This window comes from Lepisosteus platostomus, chromosome 28 (assembly GCF_059453375.1).
Source record: "Lepisosteus platostomus isolate fLepPlt1 chromosome 28, fLepPlt1.hap1, whole genome shotgun sequence".
Lineage (NCBI taxonomy): Eukaryota > Metazoa > Chordata > Actinopteri > Semionotiformes > Lepisosteidae > Lepisosteus > Lepisosteus platostomus.
The window spans coordinates 373,355-390,810 of NC_142638.1; the positions used below are offsets into that span (position 1 = coordinate 373,355).

Below are 17,456 nucleotides of genomic sequence, written 5' to 3' on the forward strand. Positions count from 1 at the left end.
GTGTTTTCATGTGGCTTTTTATTTACCACAGTACTAATTAGCTATTATTGTGGAGATGCTAATTAGGCAACATTTCTTTCTATCCAGATCTTCAATTGTGCTTTGAACTGCAGGACTTATGCTTTGCTGATGCATTTCAAAATGCCGACCTTGGAACCGGTTGCCTTTTCAGATATCGGCTCTTCAAGTCCTTAAAATAGTAAACCGGTCCAGCTGAAGCCAATTAAAAATCTGGGTGTTTCGGGTGAAATGAACACAAATGAGTCCTGTATTTTGACTCCTGGAGGCTGTGTTGACTTTAAAGATGTGTATAAATATTCATATTGCTAGTATAGAATTGAAATGTTCTTGCACAGGAATCTGGTTCACTTTGATCCAGCTTGAGAGCTGTGAAATGTGGGTCTGTGGGACTGTGGATTTCTTGCTGTAACTAGCAATGTGGAGCCCTACTGATGACTGACTGAGCCCATGAGCTGCTGATTGTTGTATTGGGTGTAATTCTCTCAGCTGTCCTATTTGTTTTAGTTCTTTGTTCTGACGGTGCATTTTGCAGTTTTATGCATATCCTGGCAGAAATGGCCTCCTTGGAGTGGTTGTCACTTTTCAAAACAGATATGTTCCAAGCATTTTTCTGGATTTACGGCCCATCCCTCCTGCTGTGGTCACGTGCGTGGAGCAAGTCTCCAGAGTGAAGTGAGCTCATGCGTCAGGGTGGAGATGAGCTGGAGCCTCGTGCAGCCCAGTCTGATCTCCCAGCTGTGGGAATGCACTTTGGCAATCTGAGACGTCAAGAGGGGTGCGAGAGCAGCGCCCTGTTTTTTTAAAACAAGAAAACGTGGCCTAGCTGCAGCCTTGATGAGTGATGGGTTAAGAGTGGGAGCTGAGGACAGGACGTCACTCCTCCTCTGCTACAGTAATAAATGTTTCAGAGACCCTCCCACTGCTTCGCTACATCTCTTGCAGAACAATGCCGTATTGTCCACTTCTTTCCTTCCCACCCCCTTGGACAAGAGTCACATCTGTATCCTCAGCTGCTTGTTCAGTCCTGAAACGCTGCCCGTGCTCGGTGCTCTTCCAATTTTTTTTGGGAAAGTGGGGAAAAAAGTGATAGTTGGAATATGTTTGCGCATAACCCCCCCCACCACTCCTAAATCTTCCTCTAACCTTTCCCTGAACCCGCTGTGTGCTGAAAGCTTGGGCTCTGCCAGGCTGGCCTCCCCTCTCTAACTGACGAGTGAGCTCTGTAGGCGTTTATGAACGAGATCGGGCCAGAGCTGATGCGATGAGCAGGGTGCGAGATGTTGGGAGAATTCACTTCGAGCCGGTGGCACAGAGTGAGATTCTCTTGCCATAATATGGAGAAGGAAGTTATGATCTGTTGGGATTCCTTATGAGAACCATAAAACAAGCTGCCTGCTTGATGGCGCTGTTTGAGTGAGCCGAGTCCTGACTGACAGTTCGTTGCTGCTTTTGCAAACAAACTCTATAGTGACTGGATCTAATTTGCCTAAAAGGAGGACTAATTTTCCAAGAAGGCAGCTTTGGGAGATTTAACAATTTAGCAAATTGTATAAATGATATGCATGAAAAGATACAAAAACACCAGCAGTGTTGGAGCCCAGGAATCTGAGTTATTCTGTGTTCAGTCACTGGTAATGAAACAATTCCACAGCATGTGGAATGCAGAATGTTGCTGATTTGGTGTACAGTGAGATTCATCAGCTGTCGTCAGGCGCCACTCCTCCGGGAGACATGAGGGCTTTCATACAGGCGTACCACTTCAGAGTCGAGCATCTTCCCCAGAAGTGTAGCATGTGATTAATAGTCACTTAATGCCACCACCCGTCTCCCAGTTCTTAATCGCCACAGCACTGCCACCTTCACACCTGCAGTGACAAAGACTGGCTGTGCGGGGTGTCCCTGCAGTGTGCTGGTGTTAAGCCCCTGCTTGTTTCCTAACAGAATCTCCCAGATGCAAACTGCATCATAGTTTGCAATTACACCTCCCATGGGCATCTGGCAAACCACAGGGGGCCCCCAGGAAACCCCCTGCTCCTCAAGCATGCACAGCCCCAGCAGGGTGTGGCCAGTGGTGTCGCGTCATGGAGAATGCTGACCACAGGTGAAATCTGTAGGACCCAAGTGGCCCACTTGGTAGGGACCGCTGGGAAGCCGCAGTATGACTCATGTCTTGCTTCAGTTGGAACTGCTAACGTGAGGTGTTTGTGAAATTCAGTGCCGTGTTGCTAGAAAGTGAAGTCAACCTGAGCTTATTAGCAAAGCTAGTAAAGGGACCTTCCTGACGGCACCTCTAGCCCTCCAGGTGTTGGAGGACCTTGGCGTGACTCTGGGTTTCTCATTTCCACACTGAAGCAAACTTGAACATGTCTTCAGCCTTGAAGCTGATAAACCAGGAGAAAGGTCAAACAGAAGCACACCACACGATTTACCAGATGTACCAGCTTCTCTTTCCTAATCGTGTCTGATGCTACTGTTGTGCTGATTATTGCATTGGCCTGCCATACACCTCTTCTGGTTTCTCACCAGGATGGACGGGGCCCAGTATCGTTTTTCCTGTAAACCAGTTTGCACTGACAGGTGTGTCAGTTCTTGTAACTTTTATTGGTAGGAGTAGCATTTAATTCAATCTAATTCCCAAAGAGACAAAGGTATCCTGGATGGAGGAAGTAGTTTCTCCCTGGTGTGAAACTGGGTAAGGGTCTCCTTGCCTCAGGAAGCCCTAACAGCTCTGCACCCGAGGACCTCAGGCAGCAGTCCAGAAGTAGCACAGTTAGTCTTTGTGCTCCTGATCTCCTAGCTGTGGAATGCGCTTGTGAATCTGTAGCTGGGGAGTGGGTTTTTGTCTGGAGCACATCCTGGGAGTCCACTTCACGAATGTGCTCAATACAACAGGTAAAGAATTAGCACCTTTCAACCTCCTCATCAGGTAGGTAGAGCCCTTCCTTCTGTCCGTGATGTCTCCTTTTAAAACTGATGAGCTTGTTGCGCAGAAGTAGTCATTTCAGCCCAATGCAACTTGGCCAAGTTATAAAGCTGAACCTGGACTAAACTGAAAAAAGTCACCACTGCAGATCTAAGCTTTCAAAAGCTTAAGCTACAGTATTTGACAAGTTGTTTGTGGAAGGAAAAGGTAAAAAAAAAAAAGATACTACGGGTTTTCATCATGAGAGAGCTAGGTAGAAAACGATTTGACATCCGCTAATTTCCTCCAGTTAAATTAGATTAAGTCAATGCGAGGCCGAATTAAATCGGACCAGAATTTGGTTAGCAAGAGGCAAATGTTTGAGGAGGTAAGAAGTTCCTCCCGACAGCAGAGTGTTTGATTGTCTCTCTGAGCAGATGCAGCGATGGGTTAATTGAATACGAAGAGCTTGTTTTTGTACGCATGCTGACGCGGACCTGGGCAGTGTTACATTTTCCACTTGGCCTCTGAAGCACGAGGCCCCTTTGGCAGCTTCGATTTAAGGTCTCATGATATTTGCTTTCCCGCGTTGCAGGATCAAGGAGAAGAGATGGAGTCAGGATTTCTCCAGAACAGCTATACTATTCCAAGTTGTATATCGTGTTGCTCCGTTAGATGATAACAATGAAAAAAATCAGACTACTCCACCGATTCAGCACGTTTGCAAGCTAGTATCTTTTTAACCCCAGTATGTCATCCAGCTGCTCTCCCAAGAAGATCCCATGGATCTGCAGGTACATGCAGTAGATGCCCGACACTGCTTGTAAAGACTCGCCTCCTGTTTCTGGTCCTGAGTTAATTTCCTTTAAATGTGCTCTTGTGCTTCAGCGCTTGGGCTCGCTTCACTGCAGGTCCAGAAGTGGCCTTCGCCCCACGAGGCTGGCTCGAGCCAGTTGGTATTCCCATCTATTAAAGACTAAAGTGGTTTAGCTGCTGTTCTGGATGAGGTCCCTCTGCGGGTCTTTCAGGGTGCCAGCATTGTCCTTGTTTGTCCTGGTTTTAAATGTGTGCATCGTTGGCCCAAGCTTTCTCCACTGCCTCTTGACCTCTGGATGGTTCTCTATAAATGCTCTAAGCCTGTGGTTCAACATGGAGACCTTGTGCTCTCCACTTCTGTGGCCCACTTTCCAACAGTGGATATTGAAGGAGCAGGTCACGTTAAGGGTTTTATGAGTGATATGATGCCTGAATTAATTGAGAATGTAAGAGGGAAAGCAATATTTGGAGTTCTGAGAGGTTTTGTGGTCCTGTAAATTGTCAGTGTTTAAGAAGGTAGTAAAACGGAAATAAAAGCGTCGCCTGTGAATTATGCGATTGTGAATGTGATCTTGATTTGCTCGGAGGCAGCAGCGATGTGCAGTGTTGGGTGTGTGATAAAGGCAGGGTTTTTTGTTCAGGGCTTGAAATGAGAAGCCAGCTTCTTGAATTTCCTTTGTGTTCCAAATCTGAACTGATGACCAATGCAGGACATGTTTGTCTGTAGCCCTAACAAATTGGTGAGTGATCTTGCACAAAGCCTGTTGCTCAGAGCACAGGCTGAGTTCCACAGTCCAGCTCTTGCTGAGTCAAGCTGGTAGCAATTATGTGGACAAGTGCTGCTGGGGTTGGCTGGGCTTGAGGTCCAGCCAGGTCTTCCTTGACCAGCCAAGCAGCAGCTCCTGGCGCTTGGCAGGCGCGCATGAGCGGTGTTGCTAAGCGATGCCAGTCGGCAAGCGCCCTGCTGTCCTCTGGCCTGGTGCTTGGAGCTCATGAATCTGTGCACTCACTGTGACGCGACCACCAGCTCTCGCAGACTTACCTGACGCAATGCCATACAGCAGAGCGAGCAGGTAACTGTTGCTTTCAGACTGCGTGTTCCCAGACAGTTCAAGTGCCTTCATTGTGGTCAGCCTCCTTAATTCATCTGCACTTCTCCAGGAGTCAAGAGCAATGTAACGCAGGGAGCAAACCAAACAGCTATTGGCCATTGTCTGTGACCTTCATGTGAGTTTATGGAAATGAGGACCATGGACCCACACCTGCTGGGTCTCCTGTATGGTAACGGGGTTCTAGCGAATAACCTCGATCTCACTATCTATTGTGACAGTTCCTTGCCTCAGTTAAAGAAATAGGCACTCAGATGGTCTTTAATCTTAAAACCAATTTTCAAATTGTAGGTACTCCAGGAAAAGCATGTGGAAAAGATGCTCGGTGCGAGTCCTCAGACTGGGGTGGTGCAGTTAGTGGGTTGTAACAAGACCACTGCTTTTCCAAGATCATATCGATCTGCCTCATGGTATCATTGTAAGTGCAGTTCAAACATGATACAAAATAGGAGGATTAGCAAAAGACCTTTTCTTTCTCTACACAATGTGGGGAAGTAAGCTTGGGGTAAGTGTTAACAATAGGGGGCGTCTGGGAGCTGGGGACCAGCTGCCCAGCTGTGCTGGAGCCTGCAGTAGACCGCTGGACAAGATCCTTGGATGAACTAGCTAAGCGCAACAAATGAGCTACATTGGGAATGGCCTCCCCTTGCCTGTGGCCTTTCTTGCAGTGCTGTTGGTGCTGGAAAAGAAATCAAGACTCTTATTTTAAGTCTGCGAGAACATGGCAGATGACATTTAGTGTTTCTGACTGATTTGATACTTGAATTGAGCATGTTGCTGCCTCCTCATAACCTGCTGACGTGTGGAAGAGCTGAATGGAGTGTTACCATGGCAACGGTATGTACACAGCTCTCTTCCATTTTTGGCCCTCTTTTAATTTAAAGACTGTTGAAGGACAGAGCGATTATTGCTAACAGAAGGGCAGAATGACTCAACATGGACTCTGGCAAACCGTTTGAAGCACCTGACCTGAAACTAGAGGAATGGTTCTTGTTTTATCTTTTTCGGAGGTTATGTAGGATGTCGGCAGGGGCCAAGGGAAGGGGGGTGAAGATGTTTGGTCTCGACTTGCTGCCTATTTTGGTGTGCAGGGGAGATATAAACACTTGGGAGACAGGGCGGGAGGGGGCAGGTGATGTTGCCCAAGCAAACTCAAGTTTTACATTGAAAACTTTTATCCTGTTAAGTTTGGATTAGTGTAACACTTTTGTTGAAAGAAAAAAGCTTATCGTAAGCTGTAGGCTGCTTCAACTGTCAAACTAGCAGTTTGATATTTATTGCTAGCACTTAGAGATGGATTCTGACTGGCAGCCAAGAGTGAGCTCCAGCTCGGTTGCTATAACAGGCTGGGTATGTAGTGCTGTATTCTAGCCCTTTGGTATTGGTCAAGGATTACTGTGCGACAGTCATGTAGAACAGGGCTCATGGCCAGAGATGCTCGTGTCCTGGTATTTGTCTGCGAAACTGTTTTTTCTGTTTCTCTCCTGTGTTGGAAAGAACAGAGAAAGTGAGTACTCCCCAAAGTAGGCAAATTAAAGTGGAGAAATTATACTTCCTTTCATGACAGTCACTATAAGACGTTTAGAACGTAGACCCCTGTAACATTTGCACCTTGTCTTTTACATTCACCATGTACTGGTCCCGAGTTTTAAAACTCCATTTTAATTCCATTTTTAGAAGATGTCCACCTGTGTTCTGGGATGATATGACTGTACTCCCTTTTAAAAACTTCACCACTTTCCCAGTGGTGTTTCTGCACTTGAATGTCTATAAAGTGGAAAAGACATTTCGGAACTTAAATAACCAACCTTTTCCCCTGTGATATGCGGTCAGGCTCGGCTCCCCACATGGCCTTTCTCCATTTCAGTACACATCAACGCTTCTCATGATGTCCGTGGCCTTGCTATAGCAATCCCTTGATTTAGCTCCCCACCCCCAGACTCCAATATTTGTATTTGATCAAAGTGACATTTTACCAAATTGATGAAAATTAAAGGAACGATTTTTTGATTTTTAAGCAGCTGAACTGCTCCCTTGGACCCATCCTGACCGTGTGTGTTGGTCGGGGGGAGAGAGAGAGAATTGAAATGTATCAAATCGGCAGTTTTCTTTGGCCTTGGTTTCCATGGAAACCTTCCTGCTCCTTCTGAAGCCCAGGCAGGTCAGCCCCAGCAAGGGGAACTGCACCTTCACAGACTGCTTTTTTGCATATTTAATTTTTTTCATTTGAGGTTTTCCACTTTTTTTTTTACAGTGTTTTTTCCAGCTCTGCTCTATGCTGAGGACACTGACTCTGACCGCCTCGTGCTCAGTATCGTAGTCCCACAACAGCAGGAGTGGAGGCCGTTCAGATCCTCTGCCTCATTGGGTGGCTGGAGGAGACGTCAGACAAATTGAGTTTCTAGCACTTTAAGAAAAGTCAGGATGCTGGGTAGCCTGTTCCAGACTGCAGTTATGACTGTGCTCACTTCTGTTGGAGGCCAGGCAGCCTGGTTAACGAGGCCTTGCTGCCATTCGTCTCCATCAATCTGCCCCAACCAGTGCTCTGCCTTGTGCCCAGGGGCTGCTGTCACTGTAGCATCTAGAATGGTCCACTGGAGGACCACAGTCAGGTTTGAAACAGTATGTGGGATTTTCTTTCCACATCTCCTGGTAGTTGGAATTCCTTTGTTGCCATAGGTGTATAAACTATTCATTTTCCTTTATAACAAAACTCCACTTAGTTTTTTTTTCCCCCTATCAGATACAGGATCCATGAGCGCTCTTGTACATAAGTAATCAGGGGCATAGTCCCCTTTGAGTCTCATGACCATGGAGTTCTGGTGTGGTGACTGACCCTGTCCTGCAAATGTTAACTTGAGTTCTGAGTTCTGGACTATTTACTCTTCAGATCCTGTAAATAGCTGGGTACCCCAGTGTCCTGGCTGAGTAAACCCAGGGTGGCGTAAATCTGGTCTGGCCAGAGTTTGCCTTTAATTCGGTTGAAGCATCTGAACTCTTCTTCCCTAATCCGCTGTGTAGTGGAGCAGCGGGTGCAGAATGGCTGCACTTCCTTCATGGAGGAAGTGGGTCCGTTTTGTAAAGCATAGTGGTGTTCTTTAGGCTAAAAGGTGTAATTATGATTAACCAAGTCAAAACACCTTTCTTCCAGTCTTAATGTTTAACCGTCTCACTGTTCGATAGCTTTCTGGTCAACTTGTAGGATTTTGGCTGAGGGAATTTTTTTCCCCCCGACAGAAGCCTTTTAGTATGGGATGTTTGTGGCCAAACTTCATTCTTTTGTAGCTCTGCGGCTTTCAGAGTATTTGTTGTTGGGATGGACTGCTAGCCAGTAAGCTTTTTTCAGTCCATTTTTAGCTTGGCATCTTCCCGACTTAAGTTGGGGACTAGACTGTTAAGCTCACTCCTGCTGCATTGATGTGCATCTGGTGCCTAGTCTGTCATCAGTGTTTTGCACCTCATTACTACTGTAGATTTTCAGCAAGCGTGAAGGAGTGCATAGGTCGTAGACTTTTGATCCAGCAGGATCAATTAGTCACTGTGCTGGTAACTTCTTGTTGCACATGATCTAAATGAGGACACATGATGAGCAAGAAGTTGAAGGTTTATAGAAAAGTCTCCAGTGGCCTGCGGATACTAATATTGCTTCTTGGCAGTGAGAGCTGACGGGCTAATCTTTCAACTTTCCTTCTCATAGGTCAAGTCTTGTAGTACAGTGATCACAGACCATCAAAGCACTGTTGAGCCCTTTGAAATGTTATCTTGGTTTGGGCTGAATTGTCATTCACTTAAATGAATCATTTTGAAGTTCTTGGGCAGTGGAGTTGTCTAAAGTAACTTGTGCCTGAACAAGAAGTGTTTTTTATGTAAGTCGCCCATCTCTTAGCTGTGTTGTGGTGAGACCTGTGAAGGGGAAATTGCCAGCTTACTTCACAGGTCAACAGGAAAAGACTGAAAAGGTTCTTAGAGAGTAGGTACTTTAGTTTGACTCATTTCTCTTCCTGTTTTGACCAAGGTGGTGTTTTTTTTTTCCTCAAGCCTGCCTGTCAGACTTTCAGGACAGTTTTATTTTCCCTCCCCTCAGGTGGAGTGGGTGTTGCTGCTACCCAGCTGTGCAAAACGGTGAAGGATGTGACCATCTTCGGGACCTCCTCAGCCAGCAAGCACGAGGCCATCAGCGCCATGGGCGTCACCCATCCCATCGACTACCGCACCCGTGACTACGTGGACGAGATCCGCAAAATCAGCCCCAAAGGTTCAGGTTCTGACTGTTTCATTCCGATGCTGGCGTGATGCCAACCTCCAGGATACCTGGTCTCTTCCTGTTTCATACCAGCTTGGTTTTTGACAGTTCGGTTTCCCGTTTCCAGCTCTTCTCAGACATGCAGAGGCATGAGGAGCAGCACAGGAGTCCGGTCACTACATTCCACAGCAGGATGATGGAAGCTGTAGAAGTTTGGCATTGGCTGCTTATCTTATAATAGCATTGTGAGCCGTGCCTCTTGAGTTTAATGTAGGTTGGCCACTCCAATCTAGCTTTGACAAGTAAGGTTGGGTGGTACAGAAGAGACACTTGAGGCAGTGGTCTCTAACTTGGTCCTAGCGCTTCAAGTGTTGGTCTCCTTTACTAATTCTGACTTCTGGTAATTTTGGTTCTGTTCAGCAGTCAAGAGTTGAGTTGGATCATCTTTCCATTGTAATTCCTCTGGGCTATGGGTTATAGACAATCTCTCTATCCCAACATGCTGTAATCTCTTTGGGGAAACATTAAACTAGTATTGAAATATGATTCCCCTCTTAATGGAGAAAAGTTATACATCTTTTAAAAGAAATAGCCAACCTGTGCAAGTAAGATGAGCTGAATTCTATTGGCTTTTATTAATGTTCCCACAAAAATGCCTTGTGCCCCCTTGAATGATTCATCCACCTCCCACCCAACTTGTCCCACTCTGACTGTCTGACATGATCAAGCTAATTGTTACAGTATCTTGCTTCATTCAAGATTCCCCAAAGACTCAACGATTAAATTTTAAGCCATTCAAATTATCTCTAGTTCACCTAAAAAAAAAAGCCAAAGAGCAGCCCGTTTGTATGTTGGAGATCAGAAATTGCAAGTCTTTGTGAATGTCAGAAATGCATGAAAATGGTTTATCTGGAGATGTGTATTAATGCCGTTTAAAGAATTTTTCCCAGGTTGAACTTTGTTTACAATTTTCTAGTTGTAAACTCATTCTAATGGACATATATTCTGAATGCCTTGCCATTAGAATCAAGGAGGGGGGGAATGAAACTGCAATTGAATAAGCTTTGGTTTAGTGTCAGTCTTTGAGATTACCACTGTTCATCTAGCTGTTCCATTTAATAAATATTTAAGGTGTGAAAGAGCGTGCTGTAGTCCTCCTGGCTCAGGCAGTGGGGTAATCTGGCTGCTCTGGTGCCCCGTCAAGAGCTTGTGTCCTCTCTGGCTCTGCAGGACTGGACATTGTCCTCGACCCCTTGGGAGGCTCGGACACCCACAAAGCCTTCAACCTCCTACGACCGATGGGCAAGCTCATCACCTATGGTAAGAGGCGCTGGGGCAATGCTGATCGATACCGGTACAGGAGCTGTGGCTAGCCTGTGCCATGGGGAAACTGACGCAGATGGACTACGGACGATCTTTGAATGAGTCATTTGTGATGAATATCTGGTGAATTCTAATTGTTTTATTTTAAAAGCAATGATGCAGTTTTGTTTTTGAGGGGACTTTCTACCAACTCCTCTGCTCACTATTATATTGTGAGGGCTGATTCTAGAAGGGATTTCTCATGCTGGAGTTCATTGACCTTTTAAATACTCTTGGCACTGAATCATCTGTAACAAGATTGACACAGTTCAACTCATTCTTTGTAGCAAGTGAATGAAACGGACTGTGCAGATGTATGCGCGTTTGACTCTCCTATTGAATGTTATAGCGTTTGTGGATCTCAAACTGGTCTCTGTTTTTCTGGTGTGAGTATGGATGCAGAATAGGGGCGTATTCCAGAGCAGTTCTGGAGACCAGATCTCTGTACCATTATAGAGTTTTGATCGGGAAGATGTCTGTGGTGGTGAGGAGCACCAGAAACCACAGCACAAACCACAGCAGGTCTCATCGCTGTGACAGTCTGAGGCAGAAAAGTGGGTAGCAGAGGCATGCATGACAAATGCTTGCTGTCCAAGGTTGAAAATATTGACCCCCCCCACCCCAGCAAATGACTCTACGTGCTTGTCAGACTCCTATCAGAAATATGCATGCGCTAACAATTGGTGTTTTATGTCCGTGAATGGAATGCATCTCAGCGTAACATACTTGCCCCTCTCTGGGGCTTCCAACAGTGTAAGATCCCTTTGTCTGAAGGCCACAGGGGCAGCAGTGTTCATCTGCGGAGGAGAAAGAAAAGGAGCTCAACTGTGACTCAAGACCTCGTCTCCCACACTTCGCATAAAGAGGGGATTGAGATGAGTGCAGCTCTTAAAGAGTCCTCAGAGGGGGGCAGAGACAATGATGTCTCTTCTGAGGTTACAGTGCTCAATTTTTCACAGCTGACAGCTTTTTTTTTCGGCTAAAGCAGATAGCTATGAAATTAATCCATGATGGTCGTGTTAATCAACCTCTCCTAATCTTTCCTGCAGCACAAGTTTTCCCAAAGCTGATTTGATTATGCCCTTAATTCCAGTCACCCCCCATTTCTTCCACCAAATAAAGGACTTGTAATTCTCGTGTTCACAAGTCCAGATAAGGCTCAGCAGACCTGGTTCACTTGTATCTAGATCTTGAGCTTTTTGTCAGGCTATTCCAGTCTTCTACATCTCTGCTGCTTTGTGTTGGAGGGCAGAGAATCTGCTTTCTTCAGTCTGTCTCCTAGTTCCATGTTCTTAAAGGAGCCATATTGAAGCACTAGGATGGGATGCTGCACAATGGGCAAACTGTGGCTTAAGCTGTCCTGGATTCTCCAAGGACTTGCTACATTAAAACATGTAGCCTTGACCGCTACACTGGAGGCTCAATATCAGAGTGCTGACATCTGCACAGCAGCTTGACCTTGGAGACTCATGGGGATTCTTTTTGACGTTCAGAAGTGGTGGGAAAAGGGAACCATTCTCCTCCGTTTAGGTTGTTCTAAAAAAGTTACTATGACTGCGGTTTTGGAGCCACGGTGTGTTTTGTCGATGCAGACATTTTCTGGAGATATGAACTGTTTTTCCCTCTCCAATGCTAGGGGCTGCCAATGTGTTGACTGGCCAGAGAAAGAACCTGATCGCCTTGGCTAAGACCTGGTACAACCAATTCAGCATCAACGCCATGAGCCTGATGCATGCCAACAAGGCCGTGTGCGGCTACAACCTGGGCTACCTGGACAGCGAGTTTGAGATGATCACAGACGTGGTGGCCAAGCTGCTGGACCTGTTCAAGCAGGGCAAGATCAAGCCCAAGGTGGACAGCACCTGGCACTTCGAGCAGGTGAGGGGTTGGCAGGGCTCTTACTGGAAAGATAGCCACACAGCTCAGATCCAGGGTTACTGAAGCCTGTAGCAGTTTTTCAGGGCTTTGCAATTTCTATTAACTAGCACACTCTAAAAACAAAGATCTTAATATGAATAATCTTACTGAAAGGTGAAATTAAATTATCAATATCGGGAAGAATATTTACCATTGCGCAGAAATTGAAACTGCAGGGATGTGGGAGGATGGAGGTCACCACCTTCTCTGCCTGCCTTTTGTTTCTAGCGATGGGGATTCCAGACTGGTTCATAATTCAACATAATTGATGACGGATTCTCATTGATATTAGTAACCTAACCAAGAGGTTTTCACAGATGACAGCAGGGAAGAAAAGCGGAGTAAAACCTTCATGAAACATGGCAGTATAAACTGTTGGAAAAGTTCTAACCATTCGAACCTCCCAGAAACTCCAGACCCTGGGTGCAAATCTTCACTGATAAAAACACTAAATGCTAAATTGTAGGATGGCTCAGGAAACTGCACTACCTTTTCTCAAAGAAGTTTATAAAGTAATTAGTTCAGGCTTTGTAATTGTCTAATACCTGTGAATCACATTGCTGAGTGCTCTCATTGATTCCAGTCAAGCAAGTAACTGGTCTAAACCCAGAACCAATAGACCTTGCGTTTCAGTCCATTTATTAACCGAATGGTTAGTAACGTTTAATATTCTTTACAGCATAGTGGATGTACAGTTGCAACCAATCACTGTAAAAACTAAACTAAAAATGTGGAACACTGTTATAAGATGTCAATGTTCCCAAGAGTCATTTTAATAGCCATAAGGTAAACCTCAGCATAGCCCAGGATGGGGAGTACCAGCACAAACCAATGTAAACTTGAGCTTGAGGTTTACCTTTTGAAAGTCAAAGTACTATCCAGCCAGATGCCTTGATATTTATAAACTGACTTGTTCCAGCTTTACCTAATCAGGATTTTTACTTAAGAGAGCAGTTGGAGGTATTTAAATAGTATATTTTTTGGTTCACAGAGCACGTTTAATTTTTAGAACTGCATTTTATTTAAGCTGCAGTGTTCAATATCAGCAGATGCATGACTTCTTACCTGTAATAAGATCACCTAGTATTTCTAGGCAACTGTATAGAATGGAATTGGAAAATGTAGGTCTTGCTCAACTGTTGCAAGGTCTTTGAACAAACAGTAATGAATACATGTCACAGGGTATTATATATTTAGAATATCAGAAGATGTTTGATATTTGGATTAACCAGTGCTTTTCCTAATATCTGTGATCTAGAAATCATACTATAGTTAAACTAGACTATCCATGATCTTAAAATAAGACTGGAAAATGCTGTAGAAGTAGCAAAGGTTTAAGCAAAATTTAAGACTGTGCACATAGCTGGCAGATCTACATTAAGTAACTTCAGCATTGCAGGTAGTGAAAAATATCAAGTGAGTAATCTTGCAGAGGCGACCTATGGAAAAACTTGGGAAAAATATCAGGTATCCAGCTAGTTATGGTGTCCAACTGATCTTATTCTAAAATCAGCTCTCAACTGTTATACAATTTAGCATATCAAGCACTATTGCATCTCCATGTGCGCGCAGATGTTTCTGCTCTGAAATCAGTCCAAAGAAGAGACTCAGGTACGTTTTGTCAGATTTGTATTTAAGATTGTCAATAGAAGGCACTTGTTTTGGGAGTCTGGATCAGCCAATGGAAATGTTCAGATTCTCTTGGTCCTTATAACAAACAGCTGGCTCATCTTCAGATCACTTAGCTACTAGCAACCAAACAGGCTAGTGTGGGTAAAATGAGTTCTTGTTTGCTTTGAGCACAAACAGTGGTACCTGATGGCTAATCTAATCCAGCACCAAGTGTGAATGGGGTGCAGATGTATTAGGGAATAAATGAACAATTCCACTAAAAAATGAATCTGCTCCTTTTAAGTTTGCAGGATCAACGGTTTGGTGTGATTCTTATACCAGTTCTAACTGTAGCTCATCTACTTCTGTCTGTATTCCACATGTTAAATAAGCACATTTTAAGACTGTTTTAAAGTTTATTTTATAAGGACTATTATGGGGATGTGGGAAGTGCCCAGTTCTGATGGATCACAAGAATTAGAATCAAAGCTCTCCACTTTGACCAGCATCAGTGGTACACATGACCTTTTTCTTGTTGCCATGGAGACCTCACAGCCTACCTGCCTGGCTTAGTCAGAGAAGGCTTGTTTATTCTGCTAATGGAACAAGCAGTGTTTGCAGCCCTAACCCTCCTGGTAGAAGGGGGGTGGGGAGAGGATAGACCATCCTGCCTCGGCTTCCTCTTGCGTTCGGAGACCAGTACCAATCTTTCCTCATCAGTACACAATTCCCTGCTTTTCCAACCGGAGCACTGCTGTTGCTGAACCTATTGAAGTGTACCTGAAGCAGGCAGTTGGGGTTTGCAAAACCTATAGTTGTATTTTACGTCTTGTGAATTAGTATTTTTTTGCTGTCTTGATAGTTTGTGTGCGTATGTGTGTAAAGAATGTGGGATTTTTTTTAGCTCTGGAAAGAGGTTATTGAATGCATGAAGGAGTTGGACTTCATTCTGGAAAATCCAGTCGCAGGTTTTCCTGCACAAGCATAAGGTTACAATTATGCCTGTGGTCATTTGTATTATGGCTAATAGACTTTTTAAAACAGGATTTCGAGTTTTATGCAGTAGACAGCCAGAACTGGAGCACCATAATGCTCAATAACTGCTGAGGAACTATTCTTGTAAACTGTGTAATGATACATCTAAAAGATTTTTCCTTCATTCATCACTGTCACAGCAGCTAATCTGCAGTAATGCATTATTTTCTAAGGGGTGTTCAATCTTTTTAATCAGTTTGTTGCTTTAATGTACAGCTCCACCCTGTGGAGGTCTACCACACCAGTTCTTCTAGAGCAGTTTATTTCGCTCGACTTTTTTGGCACAAGCCTTTGTAGATTTGGCATACGTCCTGGTGGATTTATTTAGTCTGCAAAAAATAGCCAAACTGATGGCCTCAGAGGAGGCCAAATGCAACAAATGTTCTCCCCTAAATCTCTGATTCTGTCACGTAAATTGAAAAGACCAGTTTGAGATTCTGCTTCACAGAATACTGGCTCTGTAATTGACTGAATGACAGCTGTTGTGCAAGGAAGACTGCAGATCTGCAGCCCCTGTCGGTGCCCTCTCCCCTTGTTGTGCAAGGAAGACTGCAGATCTGCAGCCCCTGTCGGTGCCCTCTCCCCTTCAGCACTGTAAGTTCACTGCTGATGCAGGACTTGCCCTTTTGCCAGATGAGAGCACGACTGCCCATCCTGCCCCCAGCAGTGCCACGGACATGTCATGACCCCGACTCGGTCCCTCCACTTCCGGGCTGTAGGTCTCATGCAGTAAATGCAGTTATCCACGAGGGCCATCTACAGAGACTTCACCAATTCATCTTCCAAGTGAGCTTGCTTGCTTGTCTGCTCTCATAAGCTGCCTTTCTGTTTATATGCTTGTGCATAAATCTAGACTCCTGCAGCATGACCTCTGACCTCCCTGCTCAGCCAGAGCCTGATCCCGTCTTCAGCCAAACAGGACTGTTCAAACTGGCAGCTCCAGTGCTGCTGTGAGTGGAGTAGCCAAAGGTCTTCCTCCCTGGTGGATAGACGGGGACTTCACAGACCTCCACAGCCTGAAAGAGCACAGTGAAGATGCAAGAGGAGGCTTTCTGGGTGCTGGTTCGAGGCGCGCTTGAGCTTTTGCCAAATGTCAGAATTCAGCAGGCTTTGGACTGGAATTGGGGAAACTCCAGTTCAAGTCCACCACTCGCCTTTGGAGTTTAAGCGGTGATTGGATCTTTTCAGATTAAAGGTTCCAGTCAGGTGTATTCCTTTTTGCTCTCAAGTGAAGCATTATTTCAGTTTCAATCTCGAATTGAAGCCCTTTATTTTTGGCGAGAGATTAGTGCCAGTGTTTGTTACAGCTGCACCAGTTGAGTGTACTTCTGCTTCCTTGTTGCCCCCTTCCACTGAACTGCATCAGCATTTGATTGTCCTCCATTCTAATCTGTTGCCACATCAAAGAGCCGACCAAGGCGAGCGGAGCTGCTCGCTGTTGCTAAGAGACGTGCTGATGTTTCTGTGGCGATGGCTGCTGGGGATTGGGGAAGGATGCCTGCTTGGTAGTCAAGGTAGCTTCTAGGGGTGGGGGAGGAGGCACAGCGACAGTTGCTTGAAGATTTCAGAGGATAAATGATCAGTCCTACCAGACATTTGATAAGCTCAGAACTGAGAATCTTATTTTTGGTTTAAGAGAATGAAATCTAATCTAAGTGTGTGTTTTACCCACCTGAACATCGGTTTGCCCCTTGCTTGTCCCGGTTTGGAGTACGTGATGGGTTTTTCCTCTGAAACCCAGATGGATTTTATCACTATGAATACAAAAATATTTCCCTAAATACCAGAGCACAATTGGCTGGACATTGGAGGGTGGGATTGGATTAGCTGGCCAGGAGTTGCTTGTCTCAGCAGTGAGGTCTGCAGTGCACGCCTCTCCTCCAGCTACAGAGTGTTGCTTATGTGCTGAAAGACCAGACAAGTGGGTGTAGCAAAGGATATTCATTTTCCTGTGTGTGGCTGTGGTTTGTAGTCGTGAATTGAGGTGTAAAAATGTATCTAATTTTCGGTTATAATTTTTTTTTAAATTATGGTTATTAAGAATGCTTTCAGCTCAACTTTTCTTTTACTAGATGTTGAAGGGTCCCAAGGACTTAACTACATTAATGAATAGCATTTTCTGGATGTTCACAACATCAAAGTGCTTTCATGTTTGTCCTGAACTAAAAGGTCTTATTTTCCCTGTCACTTCTCTTTTGGAGTAGCCAACTGAACGGACTGTCAGTTCATTCCTGAGTTTGAGTATTCAGTCTACTGTATTGCACTGCAAAAGGGATTCCAACAGATTTTGATCCAGGGATTCTGACCAGAATTGTACACTGGGGATACTGTACACAACTGATTTGTAATAAACAAATTACTCAAGTGCTGAGACCCTTTTTTGAAATGCAAATACAATGTTGATGTGTTGTAATGGAATTAATTCCTTGACAGTTCAAAT

At 44.8% G+C, this 17,456-nt stretch overlaps 1 protein-coding gene across 1 annotated transcript in view; it reads left to right on the forward strand.

Annotated features, from left to right (window-relative positions):
- Positions 1 to 17,456, forward strand: part of vat1 (vesicle amine transport 1) — a 38,945-nt gene that overhangs the window by 13,211 nt on the left and 8,278 nt on the right. Inside the window, exons 4-6 of the mRNA XM_088622776.1 lie at positions 8,933 to 9,103; positions 10,322 to 10,411; positions 12,090 to 12,331. Coding sequence (XP_088478902.1) covers positions 8,933 to 9,103; positions 10,322 to 10,411; positions 12,090 to 12,331 — 503 coding nt within the window. The remainder of the gene's footprint in view (positions 1 to 8,932; positions 9,104 to 10,321; positions 10,412 to 12,089; positions 12,332 to 17,456) is intronic.